We start from the raw sequence: 15,938 nt of genomic DNA on the forward strand, positions 1-15,938 counted from the left end.
TTGTTGAAAAATTCTCTCTCTTTTGGTCGGACCTTGCATTTCAAGAAGAGAGTCGTGATTTCTTGTTGGTCTTCAAAAATATCTCTCTGCATTTCTCTCTAGCAAAAAAAGAAAGAATGACAGTGCTCCCCGGCCCTGGATGGATGTGAGGTTACTGACTGCATGCACTCCAAGTGCTCCAAGTGCGCCACCGCAAAGGTACATGTACCCCGCTGATCGAGTGAGGCACTAACAAAGAAGAATTGCTGTCGCTTCAGCAGGGGAAGGAAGGAAGGGAAGGAACGACAGAGGCCGCCACCAGAGAGGGATTTGTACTTTCTTTTCGTTAAATGTAGTTCGTGTGAGCGAGAGAGAGATCTTTGAAGACCAACAAGATTTCTTGTGTGTGGAAAACAACTTTCTCTTGTTGTGAGGAGGGGGGGGGGGGGCGGTCACCTACTTTGTTTATTTCAAGAAATTCTAAAGCTTTCTTCCCGGGAGAGAGTTGCATCTTTAAATTCTTCCGCGGCTGGATGCGGAATGTCATTGGTCAATGCACGCGTCGTCTGCTCAGGTCACCTCTATGCGGAAGCCAATGAGTGTGTTTGTGTGTCTTCTGGCCTGCACCGGCACTGCTGTAGGGAAGCCGCCGTCGAAGACCGTATTGCAGCCGGGGTCGATGCAGAAACGAGTGCAGACCCTGCTGCTCAGTCCATCACACGCCGCACTCGTCGACGTCTTGCCGGGTCAGTGTCTCGGAGGACGCAGTCCTGTGTACGAGCGAGCGCTGCTTGCGCTGGCGGCGCTCGGCGTCTCGTGCATTCTCTTCGTGTGTCTCACGATCGTGCTCCAAGCGGTGCGTCGCATACTTGCTGCAGGCATGCTTGGGTTGGACGCGGCCAGGGTGGCGGCTGCCTGGGCGGCGGCGGACTTTCCGGCATCAATTAGCGCCGCGTCAATCGCTGACCCTACCACATTCGGCTAGTCAATAGGCGGTGGCGGTGACGGTAGACGCTAGGACTCCGCGCTTGCTTCCACTCAACAACCAGGTTGAGGCCGCGCGCCCCGGAGGCGGCCCGGCCTGCGGTCTCACAGTCTGCGCGTCCGCCTCATCCCATCCGCGGATTTGATCGCCGCTTTATCATGCGCATTGTCAGAGCTCGATGGGTGATGGCGACTGCTTCCTTCACAGACCCTGGTCCCTTTTAGAGAGAGATTTTTGAAAACCAACAAGAAATGAAGACTCTCGCAGTAACTTTGCAACGAATTGTGCGCTCGAGTCCGCGAAAGGTGAACGTGCGTCGAAAGTGCGTGATCTTCACAGAGCGACAGATGAGGGACGAGACTGATAGAGATTTTGAAAACAAACTTTCTACAAACAAGAAATCACGACTCAGCTTGACACCCAAGTGTTGAGCACCGGTGACTGTGGGAATGGGGGAAGCAGAGTTCAGATCAGTCGAGGGAGTGTGATCTCCCTCATCCTCAACGGGCGTCCAATCGCAATCGGATTTACTACGGCGGTGGTCCAATGGTAATCCGCATATTGGACGTCCCCGTCCATTGTTCTCGCCGTTCTTCGGTGGGGCCGCGTCAGGGCGGGGGCGCAGGCGCGTGCCCCGCCCGGCGCGCAGGCTCCAGTGCGGCGCGGAGGCTCTCCCACCCTCCATCCCCATCGCGCGTTATACACTCTCACAAGCCTGTCTAGGTAGTGGGGGTTGCGTCGTGTGCCAAGCATGGCCACCACAGTCAGGCATGCTGATACTCTCGCAGTCTGCCCGTGTGTGTGCTTAGCCCCGCTCAGGCTTCTAAAACATGCTTGGTTGTCCCAACTTTGTTGCCACATCCCGCAGTTACTTTTGGCTCGCTCGGCAGATGGTCCCCTGGCTGCAGTAGTCGACGCATGCAGTAGTCGTCGCACTTGTCGAATCTTCATCCTGGTCAGGCCAGAAAGACAGAAAGAAAACAGACAACCCAAGGGCCCGCGTTTTTGTTTTTGGCCTGGCACACCGTATCGGCACTTGTCGAATCCTCAATTGATGGTCGCAGCTCAGGGGCAGCTCCCGCTCGCAGCTATGCCGCTCAATGTCGCGAGGGCGAGCGTTGTCATGCAGGCGCGGCCTCCGTTTGCTGCTTTGGCACTGTGTTGTCATCCCACTCCGCTGCTCGTCATCCTGCGTTCTCGGCCTCACCGCTTTAGGTTTCTCCGCCTGAGCTCATCCCCGACGCCCGGAACGGCAAAGCGCTCGAGGAGGTGAAGGTGCTCGCCAAAGAGCTGAACCCGGTGCTGGGCTACTGGGACCCGCTCAACCTCTGCCGTCTCAACCTGTACGGGCAGGGTGACGATGCGACGGTCGGCTTTGTGCGGCACGCCGAGATCAAGCACGGGTGACGCTCTCCTGAGCCCGACGTCGCGACCGCCCAACGTCACAATCACCGACGCCTAGCCTCCCGCCTCCGCCTCCAGCCGCGTCGCGATGGCCGCTTTTGTCGGCTACATTGTGCATGAGAACGGCTGGCGCTGGCCGTGGCCGCTCTCGACGTCCCTGCCCGACTACTCCAGCTTCGAGGGCCTGTCTGCGCCCGCGGTGTGGGACGCGACGCCGGCGGCCTCGAAGCTGCAGATCATCCTCTTTGTCGGGTTTCTGGAAGTCTGGTCGGAGACCAAGTTCGTGCTCGAGTCGGACGGCGAGAAGCACTACATGAGGGGCGGCAAGCCGGGCTACTTCCCAACCTTCGACCTTGGCAAGCCCGACTACTCGAGCGGCAACCCGCTCGGCTGGGGCGTGGCTCACCCCGTCCCCTTCAACCTCTTCGACCCCTTCAAGCTCACCGGAGGCCTCTCGGCAGAGGAGAAGGCGCGGCTGCGGCTCGTGGAAATCAACAACGGTGCCGCCACTATTCGCCACTATAGCGCCGCGTAGCAGAGAGACTCTGGTGGACCGGTTGCTGCAGTGCGTGGCCCTTCACCCCTCCCCCCCCCCCTCCCCCAGGCCGGCTCGCCATGCTCGGCATCATGGCCTTTGTCTCGGCGGCGGCAGTGCCGGGCGCCGTCCCCGCGCTGACCAACGCGATCAAGCACTACGACGGCGAGGTGATGGCGCCCTTCGCTCCCGAGTTTCACCTCAATTTCTAGTCGCTCCTTCGAGCTCCTTCCTTGGACGCACGTATAGTGCGCGGCGAACTCCCTCGGGAGCACACCATGTCCGACACGCCGAGATGTTTTCTGGCATCTAAATCCACACGCCGAGAGCCGCTCAACAGTGCTCGGGGCGGCAGCCCGTGGGGGGGCGGTCGGCGGACGCGCGGTGTGTAAAAGTTAGTCAGTCATTTGGAAGCAGGATACTCGTAAAGCCGTATCGGGGAGAGAGTTGCTTCACAGCGCGGCATCGGATCGCGCTGTGCATGACGAGGGCTAGCCTCGTTCTGCGACGGCCGACGCCGCCGCCGGCGGGCGGCGCGCCGCCCCCCTGCCCGCGCTGGCCCTGCCGTTGTGCCGATCCCTTGCTCGCGGCCTCGCGCGTCGCGGCTTCTCTCGCTTCTTGGCGTAACTCCGCTCTCCTCGCAGCGAAATTTGGCCCCTCGAGTTCCATCGAGCTCTCCTCGCGCAAGGACCCTAATTCCCACTCCGATCATTTGCCGCCATCCCGCCAAGACCCAAGTAATGTCGTTGTGCTCAGATCCGCTCTCGTTCCGAGCACTAGATAGCACTTGTACCTCCAGCCACGGTCGGTGTTGGCACTGGGGTCCCCTTTGGGTGTGCATCGTGACAGCTGACGTCCTGACGACGGGATTACCACTGGCGTGTCGTCCTCATCGGATTCGTCCTCTCCGGACTTCTCTTCCCTTCGGCGAGGCTCACCCTCCATGCCGTGAACAGGCGCCCAATCCATCCCACTTCCCAGCTAGGCCTACTGCTCGCCCCACTCGCACTCACTCACTACTCGCCAAACCCGTTCGTTGGCACCGTCCATATACGTGTACCCTAAGTTCATATACACACACATGAATTGTGAGAGAGAGATATTTTAGTAATACCAAACAACTCCAACACTCACACATCATTGGGGGCCTGGAGCCCTGCCTCCCGAGAAGGTTCCTTTCGGAGATCGGGACGACGCTGCGCCGTCCCCCGTATTGTTATTGGCGTGGTGTCCTGCTGAACTGGTGAGTGGTGATTGCTGATTGGGTGAATGGTGATTGGCGTTTCACAATTGGGCAACGCCAACGTCGCAACGATGCTGCGGATAAGGGCAGAGCAAGCGTGGGCACGCATTGGTCAGGTGCCATACTGCAGCCATGAGCCCCGCGCCGCAGCCGATGAAGAAGCCGCGGGCCGGCAGTAGCCACGTCGACCCACCGCTGCGCAATGGGCAAAGCGCGAGCCCAGCAGTTCAGTCAGACATGAACACTGCACCGAAGACGGCGGCCTCGGGGCGCGCGTGACCGAACGCGCTTGCGGCGCTGCCACGCCGTCCTTTCCCATCGCCGCCGAACCGCCCTCCCTCCGCCGCGACAGACGCCGCAAAGACGGCGCTTCTCGCCGCCCAAGCAACAGCAGCAGCTGTGGCAGCGAATCTTTGCGTCGCTGGTGCGCGCGGCGGCCTCGTCGCAGTCTGGCGGGCGCTTGCCTCGCGGACCAGGCGGCCGAGCAGGCTGTGATCGCGGCCGAGGTGGATTGGCTCGGGCGGGTGCCGCCTGGAGGCGCGCCGGCAAAGCAGCCTGCAAAGGCGGGGCGATCGGCGACGCGGCGGCGCTCGCACCTGTGCAGCTGACGCGCCAGCCGCCTGTGCCTTCCGGCGGCCTGTGCGCAGCAGGTCTATCTATTCACACCTCAGACGATCATCCACGTCCAGACAGCGTCCAGACAGCGTCCAGACAACGTCCAGACAGCGTCCAGACAGTGTCCAGACAGATCACACTATGTATGCGTATCAGTACAGTATCGTATGAAAAATAGAGGTGAATCAAACGGTGAAAAGAATAAGTTCACTCGAGCTTGTTTGGTTGTTAGCCGCCGCACACCCACCCGGGTCCCGGCCGGGGCCGCCCGAGGGTCAGAGAATTCAGAATACTAATCCTGGGGGAAGCAACCGTATGAGAGTGCGTGCCGGCACCGTATGCATAAACTATTGATATTTGTAGAGGAGCGAATTGTAATGGTACATCACCGCCGACACCGTAACACCCACCCCACCCTGAGCCTGACCCTCTCAGAGCCACAGGCACTCTACGGTATCGACAGTATAAGAGTACAGTGACTGTACAGTGTACCTTCGGAGACGTCGAGCCCCCAGGCGGCGGTTGGCTTGCTTTGCGCGCGCCAGCCCCGCGCCCCGCGATGGCCCTAGGCGCCAGCTGACTAACTAATTGAGCCGCAGGGAAGGCAAGCGGCAAGTGAACCAGGGCCACACATGAACATGAGAGGTCGGGCCCGCCTCTGATGCATGCTGTGCATGTGAATACGTCTTCCTTGATCCTGAGGCTCAGGCCTCTGCGCACCCCTCCCCACGACTCGGCCGCCATTCCTAATGCGTTGCCCTAGGCCAGGGAGGCGGCAAGAGATAAGCCGAAGGGCAAGGCCAAGGCCGGCCGAACGATGGCGAGGTCCCCTCGCTCCGGCTCTCACGCCGCGCCGAACCCGCCTGTCGAGTATCGATTGCCCCCTTTCCGGGGTAAAGAGGAGGACATCTCCTCCAACCCCTCGTCCTCAGGTGGCGCCTCTGGCGGAGCAGCGAGCGAGATGATGACGCATCCACTGGCGGTGAGCGCCATCCCGACGAGCGCGGAGAGTGCGGGGACATGCCCTTCCACGATCGCCGCGAGGAGGAGGACGACCAGCGAATTAGACCCGAAGATGGCAATGGAGATGCTGCGCGGAGAGGTCACACACGAGGCGTCAGACGCGCTCAGGGCTTCAGAGCGTCTAGGCTTACGCACACCTCGTGTACGGGCCGGCAGAGAGCGCCTCGTTGATGGAGTACACGCCGGCCGCCTGCATGTGGAGAGGTAAAGCTCTCCTCGCTCTCTAGCGAAAAGCGAGCTGCATGGGTGTGAGAAGTGCCTGCATGAAGCCGCACGACGACGGGATGAGGATCCCTAGGACACTCGACGAGTCCCAGCGGGCAGCGATCAGCAGCGGGACAGAGAAGGCGCCCAGAATGAGCGTGCGCGCGATAAAACCGCTCGACGCCGCAATGCCGCCCACGGCCGCCACGCGGACGGAGAAGATGGAGGCACCAAAAGAGATCATTGCGGCGAAGGCGAGGGAGAAGGCCACCGGTGAGACGGACGTGCCACCGCCACCGTCGAAGACCCCGGCCATCGTGATCAAGCCGGCAAAAACCAGCGCCACGCTACCCCACTGCGCGGCGTTGAGATACTCGTGGTACACAAAGTGACAGAGCACCGAGACCAGTATGACGTCGGCGCATATCACGGAGGCGAGCGGCCCCTCGGCGTCTGGGTCAGCACCAAAGCTGAGCTTCATGAACAGCTGTGCCATGCCGATGGCTAGCCCTCCGCCCAGTGTCGCAGTCTTCGAAAGGAGCGTCACTGTGCCCGCCTCGGGTGCGATCAGGGACTCCGCGAGGCCAGGCTTCGCTTCAGCTTCAGAGAAAAAGATGCGATGCAGAGGGTGGCGGGCAAGGGCTCCGAGGCCGCACACGCCAGTGAAAAACCAGAGGAGGCCAACGGTCCGGCAGAAGTCGTCGCCGGGCAGCGAGTTGGTGTATGCGATGGCGTAATTCTGGACTCCGAAAAGGAAGCACGCGATGGTGCTCCAGAGAATGGCGACAGGAAGGCCAGACGCTGCCATGGCGACAGGATCAGGCAGGTTGGGTGGGGGGACACAGCTTCAAAAAGAGAAAGAAAACATCCGCGGAAGGGACACCAAGGGACACAGCTTCAAGAAGAGAGAGATGCTGGTATCAAAATTCTTTTGACAAGAAGTCGAATAGATCGAGGGGTCCCGTACCATGCGGATTCGACCCTATCCAGTGCTCAAGTGCTCAAGAAGTGAATCTCTTTTTCTTTCGCCCAAGCCATACATTCCTTGAGCTTGAGGCGACGAAGAAGCAAACAAAAAAACAAAAAAACGAAGGCCATTCCTTGTTGTTCCTTGGTGTGAAGCAAGGAGATGGAGTGCCACAAGGATTCTGGGGCGCGAGACTGACCATGACGCTGCTTGTCATGCCCATGCAAGGTCTGTGCCTGTGATTTGTGCCTGTGTGTGTTTTAGTGTTTTAGAGCGACGTGGCCCGTCTCGTTTGTTTTCCGACTCGTATGGTAATGCGGGCAGCTTCGAATTGTGATTTCTGTCGCCTGTTTCCCGTCTATTAGCTAATATTCGATTCACAGATAGTGGAGAGCTCTACTCTCTCTCTCTCTCTGTGTGTGTGTGTGTGTGTGTGTCTGAGAGACAGAGTGGATAAGAAACAAGAAGCTCACGTCGCAGACAGTGAGGGTGTGAGAGGCGGACCTAAGGAAGGTCCTACATCTCTTTTTCACGATCTCAAGGCTCCACAAAAAAGAAACACCTTCCCCGTTCGACCGATAGTTGCTCTCCCGCGCACCACACGGGCGGCAAGATCCAGAAAGCCATGCGGATGTCTGCGGGGACTGAGCATGGTGCCGGCTATGCTACGGAGGGAGGCCGGCACAGGCGCATGCGAGAGGACTGGCAAAAGAATTAGGGAGGCGTGTAGGTGTTACCTCACACTGTCTAGGCAGAGACAAGGAGGGCCCCCGCACACACGAACCCACACATACAGAGAGGGACGAGTGCACACATTGGGCATCAGAGAGCCATAAGTGTCTGTTGCTGTTTAAATGGGCATGAAGAGGATTCGAGCCGCCGGGAGATCATGTCGTCACTGTGCAGGCTGCACGTCAATGACGGTGAAGGTCGCGTCGTCGACGCGCAAGGTCTGCACCCCTTCCGGGGTCGGCTCGAGGTAGGTGAGGGGCGGGAAGAGGTACTCCTCCTCTGCGGGGAAGGCGGAGAGGAAGGAGATCGCGGGCCCGCGCACCATGAAGTTCTTGGTGTCGATGCGGAGAAGCAGCGAGTTCTGCGCGCGAGTCGGATGCGCGTGAGAAGGACGTCCCCGGCATACGAGATATAGGGGGGGGGGGGGGGGGGGCAGTTTCGGACGCACGCCTTCATGCCCTTCATGCCTCGGTAGAGAATGACGGACGCGTTTGCCCGGCTCTCCTGTGCTGCGACAACTCGCAGAAAGCCGAGGGCCTCTTTGATGAACGCCACCGTGACCGGCAGCGGATGCGCCCGCCCCGCATCGTAGCGAGCCTAGATGGCGATAATTCGGAGGACGTGCTAGAGCGGCAAATGTCGGCTGTGGGTGCAGCAGGGAAGGGGTCGGAAGTCTCCTGGTCGCGCAAGCCGTTGTTGATGGTGGCGAAAGCCGCGGTGGTGTAGAAGCGCAGCGCCGCCACGTGCGCCTCGCGCAGCCCGGCGAGTATCGCGTCCTCGTGGGCGACGAAATCGCTGAGCCGCATGCCCCGCCCCTCCGCAGTCAGACGGCTAGGCAGCACGCAGCCGTCCTCCCCGCAGTCGCGCTTCAAGCCGCCCTGGAAGGCTTTGTCGCTGTTGCCAGCCTCCATGTCGAGCACGTAGGCGAGGCACTCCTTGTCTGCCTCGGTGCCGTTGCGCGCAACCTCCTCCCGGATCGCCTCCAGCCCGAGGTTCATCCCGTCGCGAAGCTCCTCGTCGCTGACGCACAAGTAGTGCGCGACGCCCCGCGCTGCCTAGTAAACGTGATAGGGCGTCACACAGGGACGAGAGGCCGGTGAAGGAGGATAAGGGGGGACATGTGGGCATGCATGCGCGAGCAGGCACCTGCTCCGGCCGCCCAAAGATCAGGTCCTTGGCCTCAAAGCGAACATCACCGCTTGGGTCTCGCAGCTGACTGTACCTCCCTTCCAGCTCGTCCGCCACGGCGAACATCGCCTTGTGCAGCTCGTTCTTGGCGTTGGCGCGAGCCTCCACCGACTTGCGTGCCTCGATGCTTTTAGCCAGTTCGAGCGGGGAGAGCTGCTGCGAGGGGCCGTTCTCGCGACTCGACGCGTGCGCTCGGGCTTTTATGCAGCGGCGGCGGAGGAGGACGAGGCACAGCAGGATGAGCACGGCGAACCCCGCGCCGACGCCTCCCACAATGGGGCCGACATCCCCGTCGCTCGGCTCGCAGTGGTTGCTGTCGTCTTTCAGGCGGCATTCGCCGCTGTATTCGCCCCACTGGCAGTCGGCGTCGCCCGCCACAGCGTTTCCATCGCCGTCGCGCGTGCAGCCTGCGCAGCCGTCCGACTCGCTGCAAGCCTAAGGGGAAAGGTGGGAGGCAGGCGGCACGGTGAGAGGTGTGTCGCCGCCCTGCGCGCGGTGGTGGGGGGACGCACACACCATTCTGTGGCTCAGCAGCACGGGACGACGGGCCCGGGGCCGAGCAAGCGCCGAAGGAAAAGATGCGCGACAAGTGGCATCCCTCGTTTGGGTTGCCTGTCTTTCTTTCTTTCTTTAGCACACTGGCACGACAAGGGCGCGGACTGGCGCGGACTGGCACACACACCGGCTCACCAAGGAAAAGAACACAGAATTTTGGGTGATGAATGACAGAGGAGATTAGTGTTTGGGAGTGTATGGCTTCACTAGTCGTTGGAGATAGCCGAATGATCACGCGCGCGTGCAGGCAGGGTAAGGGAGACACCTTTGCGACGCCGCGAATCCAGTCGATCTGCGCGCACGGCGGTAGAGCGAGGGTCGAGTCGATCGGCGTCCAGATGTCGTGCTGCAGGTACTGATACAGTACGGCGCCTCCGGGTCGCAGACGCTCTTGTGGTGCGCGTCGCGTACCAGTGGCGTGACGTTCTGAAGTCGGCGTAGCTGGCATTCGATGGACTTGTAGCTTCGCGCACCAACGCGGATCTCGTTGATCTTCGCGCCGCTCTGGTACGTGTGCAGCAGTAGGCGGTCCTCCTGGAGAGTCCATATGGAGTGAACTTTGAGTTCACCGGCACGTTTTTTCGCGCGTGCAGCTGCACGAGAGCATCCTCGACCCACGGCTGCAGGCTGATCTCGGTTCTGAGCTGCGTCTCCGCCTCGTCGCGCTCGTCGCAGGATCCACAGATCAGTCGGAGGTCGTCGAGAGCGTCGAGCTTCTTGAGAACATTTGTCCATCGCCACTTGATTGCATCTTTGCCTCGTTTGGTGGCGGATTCAAACGGCCACTGCTCTGCCACCTTTGGCAACGAGATGCCGTCTCGAACGTGGCGCAGCAGCACGAAGGCATCCATCTCCGGACGCCACGGGCTGGCGCTGTGCTTCGATCGGCCAGATGCGTGGACGGCCATGAGGCTGCGACGCAGAGCATCGGGAAGAGGTGATATGTAGTCCTCTTGCACCACTTGGTCGGACGAGAAGGGACCGCCGTTCATGGCAGCGAGAGCGTACACGTCCCTGTCCCTTCTTTTGACAAGAAGTCGAATAGATCGAGAGGGGTCCCGTACCATGCGGAATCGACCCTATCCAGTGCTCAAGTGCTCAAGAAGTGAATCTCTTTTTCTTTCGCCCAAGCCATACATTCCTTGAGCTTGAGGCGACGAAGAAGCAAACAAAAAACAAAAAAACGAAGGGCCATTCCTTGTTGTTCCTTGGTGTGAAGCAAGGAGATGGAGTGACACAAGGATTCTGGGGCGCGAGACTGACCATGACGCTGCTTGTCATGCCCATGCAAGGTCTGTGCCTGTGATTTGTGCCTGTGTGTGTTTTAGTGTTTTAGAGCGACGTGGCCCGTCTCGTTTGTTTTCCGACTCGTATGGTAATGCGGGCAGCTTCGAATTGTGATTTCTGTCGCCTGTTTCCCGTCTATTCTTTTATCAGTGCGCACTTGATGCAGGCCGACCACAGATTGTGGCAAGGATCACCAAAAGGCCCCCAGGGCGGAGGACCGGAGGTCCCCAAGGAGAGGCCGAATCCTGGCTCGTCAAACGGGAATCCTGGGGGGGGGAGAGGAGCGCCGCCGCGTCCAGCTGCCGCTTGTGCGTGATGAGCGAGATCTCCGCCGCCTGATGACGCGAAGAGGGAGCGGGTGAGCCCGGTGGCGCCGCGCTCTCGGCCGGACACCACTGAGACGGCCGTTCCGGGCATTTGAACGGGACCTTCGGGGGCAAAGACATGGGCTCTATGGCTCAGACTGGACTCCTCTTGGTCCCTTCTGATGCCCTACAGTAGGCCACACCTGGGCCTTACCTGGGGCTCTAGGGGCCGGGAAGGGTTTGCCCCCCGAAACTGGCCCGGAGAACCTTAAAATAGATTGTGACTAACATTGGCGTATTCATTTGTGCCGAACTCTATCGGTAAGTACAGGACATGCTGTTGGCGTAAATGCTTCTTCATACTTCACCCAGCTGCTTCATCCTATCTCCCCAGCTCCGAACCGACACTGACGAGTCCCGAGTTAAACCCGTGACGAAAAACGGACGCACACCAAGCGCTAAGCGTGAGGACGCGATTTCGAATTCGGAGGTGCATCTGAGCAAAATTGGGCCCGCCAGGTGTGAAAAAAATTATAAGGGTCATAGTCGCCGATTCGATCCGGAAGCCACTCGACCATCGAGAGGCCGACGGCCGAAGTCGGCAAACGTAGATCAAATGGTTAGAGATAGCGTCCACTCAGCGACCGATACCCGTAACACATCACCGAGGGAATTAGACACCACAGATACGCACAACCGACGCCCGAAGTGCCAAGAAGGACGTCATTAGTACGAAACCTCAGAAAAAGGCCATGGGCGTCGAGAGAACATTCCCTCGAGAGGACAAAGAAAGGCGACGCACCCCCTCCTTGCGCAGTGTCCCCCGCTATGTGTCGCCAATTGGGGCACGCTATCCTGTGCAGTCAGGGCAAGCGGGGGCGGGGGGCACTCCCCCTGGTCTGATACTGGGGTGTGACTGTCTCCAGTCTCGGAGGGGGGCAAGAAGGTAAGAATATCTAATTTTTGACGAGTCCCGAGTTCAAGGTCCTGAGGTGACTGGGGCGGGCAGGAGGTGCGCCCTCCGAGAGGAGCTCCTGTTTTGTTATATGCATATTAGACCTAAAGGTCGGCGCTTCGACCAACTTAGGAATTCCCTCTTAACCCACCTCTAACATCCCAACATGGAATTTCCTAGGCCACCTTTTGCGCAAAAGGTGGCCTAGTTGGTCGAAGCGCCGACCTTTAGGTCTAACATCTTCCCCCTCTCCATCATCTCACTGGGAGACGTCGGCGGTGGTGGCGGTGTGAGTGACCGATCGAGCTACAGGAGGAGCTTGTTCAGCAGGAAGGATCCAGGATAGTCTGACGCACTGCCACACTGGGATCTGGGTCTGAGATCATCGAGACGCCCCCCATCACCGTCTCGGATTTGTGTGGAGTCGAACCACTCCGGGATGGGCAAGCCCATCGTTCTGAGAATTGTGCCTCTCTGTCGCCTGTCTGATTAATTCCAATTTCCTCCTGTGCAAGACCAAGAGCGGAGAGGGCTTAGACGGCGCGTGGGCCGTGGCGGGAGAGGGCAGGCAGGGAATGGGCGCGGGGGAGAGAGGGGGGGGGCTCAGCCGTGCAAAAAGCACCAAATAATAAAACAGAGCACACAAAGCGGCGGGGACGGGCGAAAGAATTTTAGCCGAAAGAAAAAGGAATTCACTTCTTGAGACTTGAGCACTTGAGCACTGGATAGGGTCGATTCCGCATGGTACGGGACCCCTCGATCGTCTCGCCCTCCCTCGTTTACTTCTTGTCAAAATGGTCCGAACTAACATTGGAATTTATTTAAAGACCAACCAGAAAAATGCGCGTTGGGTCACAATTCATGTGTATATGAACGGTGCCAACGAACGGGTTTGCAGCGAGTAGTGAGTGAGTGCGAGTGGGGCGAGCAGTCCAGCTGGGATGGATTGGAAATTCTTTACGAAAATTCTTTCGGCTTGCTGTTGAAGCCGTGCTCTGTAGAAAAAACGGAAGGCCATTCGATGGCCAGAGTGCGATTGTGTGTGTGAGGGAGTTGGTTTGTCGGGAGGGAGGGGCAGGCTGCTCACCCACGTGCACCGGGCCAGTGCTTGCACTTTGAATGCCGTGGGGCTCCTGCCCGTGTCCGGGTGTGGAGATGCGAGGGTCGCCCCCCCTTGCCCCACCACTTTGTGTGTGTGGAGAAATTTACCTTACCTTACCTAGGAAGACGTCCGAGAGTGGGCGGCTAGCAACACACCTTCCTTGCCGTGAAATCCCTGTGTGAAAGTGCACGGTGACAGAAAACGTGTGTGGTGGCGGCGTGCCGTCCCCCCCCTGCAATTCAGTTTTTCTTTGTTTTGGAAAGAAAAAATCGGCCGGGGGTTTAACCTCGGTGCGTGCCTCCGTCCTCTGGCGAATCCGGACTCGCCTCTGTTCGCACACATATAACCCATGTCTACGCTTGGCCCCGAGGCATCCAGCACGAACGCAAAACTATGCGCCTCGTCGCCACTTCTTGGCTTCGATCTCTGCTCTTTTGTCGAGGCGGCGCAGAGCGCCCTTGAGGCTGACAACATGAAGGGCCAGGCCACGCCCAACCGTCGCCGCCGCGGGACCAGCATCCCAAACTCGCTGCTCGCAGCGGTGAGGCAGGAGATTCTTGTCGAGACGAAGGAGAAGAATGAGCGGGTCGCCCGCACCAAAGAGCTGCGGGCGTGGGGCAAGGGCGAGGCGTGGGTGCCATGTGAGGCGGTGCCAGAGGAGTGGCCCGACCCACCTCCGTATGAGGACATCGGCGTCTTCTCCCTCGGGTGAGAGGTAGACGTTCGGATGCGCTGCGGCGCGCTGCGAAAGCGAGCGCGCCGACGGCATCGCCCTTCTTCCGTGCGACGCGGGTCTCTCTCTCAAATGAGGAGAAGCAGTTGGTGTGCACGCGCTTACTAGCGCGTGCCGGTTTATCTGGCGAGTACGGTTCTTCGCGAGTAACGGTATCTGGCGTGTGTGTGCTCTGTACCCCCCTCCCTCCAACGAATCAAGCAAACCTACATTCGGCGAGCGATGTCGACCATGAAGTACAGCGATCGCCACCTCGCTGGCCTCTCCGCTCAAGGCCTCCCGACACCGCGTGGAAAACTCATGGCGCGGGCTCTCTCGGCTACGGGACCGGCCCCAGCTTCGGCTGAGGGCTGACAAGCTGCCGAGCCCAAATCACTGTGAGAGTCGTGATTTTTTGTTGGGGTTCTAAAATCTCTCGAAATGGTCCGAACTAACATTGGAATTTATTTAAGACCAACCACAGAAAAATGCGCGTTCGGTCACAATTCATGTGTATATGAACGGTGCCAACGAACGGGTGTGCAGCGAGTAGGGAGTGAGTGAGTGCGAGTGGGGCGAGCAGTAGGCCTAGCTGGCATGGATTGGAAAGCAGGAAATTCTTTTCTCGAGCGTGGGGTGGGGTGGGGATGTCGGGGTGGGGAGCGGGTGGGCGCCGGAGTGGGAGTGGTGGTGTGACTGCTCCTGTGGTGCGGGCGACGGGTTCTGAGGAAGCCGTCGCCCGCGCCTCGCCTGTCGCGTGAATGTGTCGTGCGACCGCCTTTTGTTATAAAATTCTTTTCTCTTTCGGCTGTACCCCCTCCCTACCAAATCAAGCAAGCCACCTACATTCATTCGGACGAGCGATGTCGACGAAGACGGAGTCGGCGAATTTGTCCCGCGTGGACGCAGCCAAGGCAGCGCTACGACAGCAGTGGCAGACAACTATCCGTGCCGTGCGTCCGCTGCCCAACCACAAGTACTTGGTCAAGGGCGACGCGATGGCTTTGGCCGCGCTCACGAGCGACAACCTCGGAATATGCCTCCTCGCCTGCACCATATTGGGATCGATGGGCATCGAGAACGACCTCCTATACGGCACCATGCTGCCGGCCATTGGCCTCGCCGTCCTCTTTGGCAATGGAGCTTACTGGCTGCAAGCGCGGCGTATGGCGGCCGAGAGTGGCCGCGAGAGTGTTTGCTGCCAGCCTTTCGGGATCAACGCTCCCAACGTCTTCATCTTCTCCTTTAGCATCATCGCCAACGAGCTGCGCGACGGCCGCAGTCCAGAGGAGGCTTACAACATGGCGGTGGCGTGCTCCTTCCTGACCGGTTGCGTGCAGCTGATCTGCGTCCCCCTCGCGCCGCTTGTGGCCAAGTACACGCCGCAGGTGGCGATGCTCGGATGCATCGCTGGCGTGGCGCTCGTCTACCTGTGCCTCGGCCCAATCGTCGACTACCTCGCTGAGGAGCCGATCGTCACCTTCCCCCCGTTCGTCATCATCCTCATAGGAGCCTATACGGGCGCCGGCACCCCAGCGTAGAGGGCGTCGTGCAGCCCTGTTGTTGGTATAATCATAGGAGCCTACGGCGGGGTGCAGACCAACCTTCCCATCATCACGTATGCCATCGTGCTGGGCGTCGCCATTGCGTGGGGGCAGGGAGGCGTCGGCGAAGAGGTTGACGGCCACCCGGCCTACGCAAACAAAGAGGCTCTCACGAGCATCGAGGGGATCGGCCCCAAGCAAATTTCGCCCGTGCACTTCTGGGACGAGCTGTCAGAGGCGGTGTCCAAGTACCTCGGGGTGATCCTCCCGGCGGGGCTCTCCGTCATCGTCGGAGACATCACCTGCTGCGAGCTGTGCGGGCTTGGCGGCGACAGCTACTCTGTGCGCGAGACGGCGTTCTATGACGCCATCTTCACGCTCGCGGCCGCGCTAATGGGAAGCATGCTCCAGGTGACTCGGAGCCTCCCTCGGGGACCTGCTCCTTTTGAGCCGCTCAGTGTGTGGCAGCAGACCACACTAGAGCATTCCTCACACACCAAGATCTCGTGCTCCAGGTGACGACCTACCCGAACCACCCGGGCTACTCGCGGCTGGGCGGCCGCACGGGCTACTCGCTCATCCACGCGGTGATCTTTGCGCTGG

General features: G+C 59.8%; 4 protein-coding genes across 4 annotated transcripts; 3 read left to right on the plus strand and 1 right to left on the minus strand.

Annotated features, from left to right (window-relative positions):
* Positions 1–519: 519 nt before the first annotated feature.
* Positions 520–964, plus strand: EMIHUDRAFT_249525 (hypothetical protein; the record flags this gene model as incomplete). Its single annotated transcript, XM_005759791.1, has 2 exons — positions 520–553; positions 621–964. The coding sequence occupies 2 exons, from the start codon at positions 520–522 to the stop codon at positions 962–964; spliced, it is 378 nt and encodes a 125-aa protein (XP_005759848.1).
* Positions 965–2,054: 1,090 nt separating this feature from the next.
* On the plus strand, positions 2,055–3,115 carry Lhcf12_1 (light harvesting protein; the record flags this gene model as incomplete). The annotated part of the gene is made up of 4 exons (XM_005759792.1): positions 2,055–2,084; positions 2,180–2,367; positions 2,447–2,868; positions 2,973–3,115. 4 exons carry the CDS (start codon positions 2,055–2,057, stop codon positions 3,113–3,115), a joined length of 783 nt encoding a protein of 260 aa, XP_005759849.1.
* Positions 3,116–6,007: 2,892 nt separating this feature from the next.
* On the minus strand, positions 6,008–7,178 carry EMIHUDRAFT_249529 (hypothetical protein; the record flags this gene model as incomplete). Its single annotated transcript, XM_005759793.1, has 2 exons — positions 6,008–6,789; positions 7,130–7,178. 2 exons carry the CDS (start codon positions 7,176–7,178, stop codon positions 6,008–6,010), a joined length of 831 nt encoding a protein of 276 aa, XP_005759850.1.
* Positions 7,179–14,654: 7,476 nt separating this feature from the next.
* EMIHUDRAFT_249533 (hypothetical protein) lies at positions 14,655–15,922 on the plus strand (the record flags this gene model as incomplete). Its single annotated transcript, XM_005759794.1, has 3 exons — positions 14,655–15,266; positions 15,333–15,746; positions 15,851–15,922. Coding segments are annotated over 3 exons (1,098 nt in total), but the record flags the coding sequence as incomplete, so codon positions are not given.
* Between the last annotated feature and the right edge of the window lie 16 nt (positions 15,923–15,938).

The sequence above is a fragment of the Emiliania huxleyi genome, assembly GCF_000372725.1.
Source record: "Emiliania huxleyi CCMP1516 unplaced genomic scaffold EMIHUscaffold_791, whole genome shotgun sequence".
NCBI lineage: Eukaryota > Haptophyta > Isochrysidales > Noelaerhabdaceae > Emiliania > Emiliania huxleyi.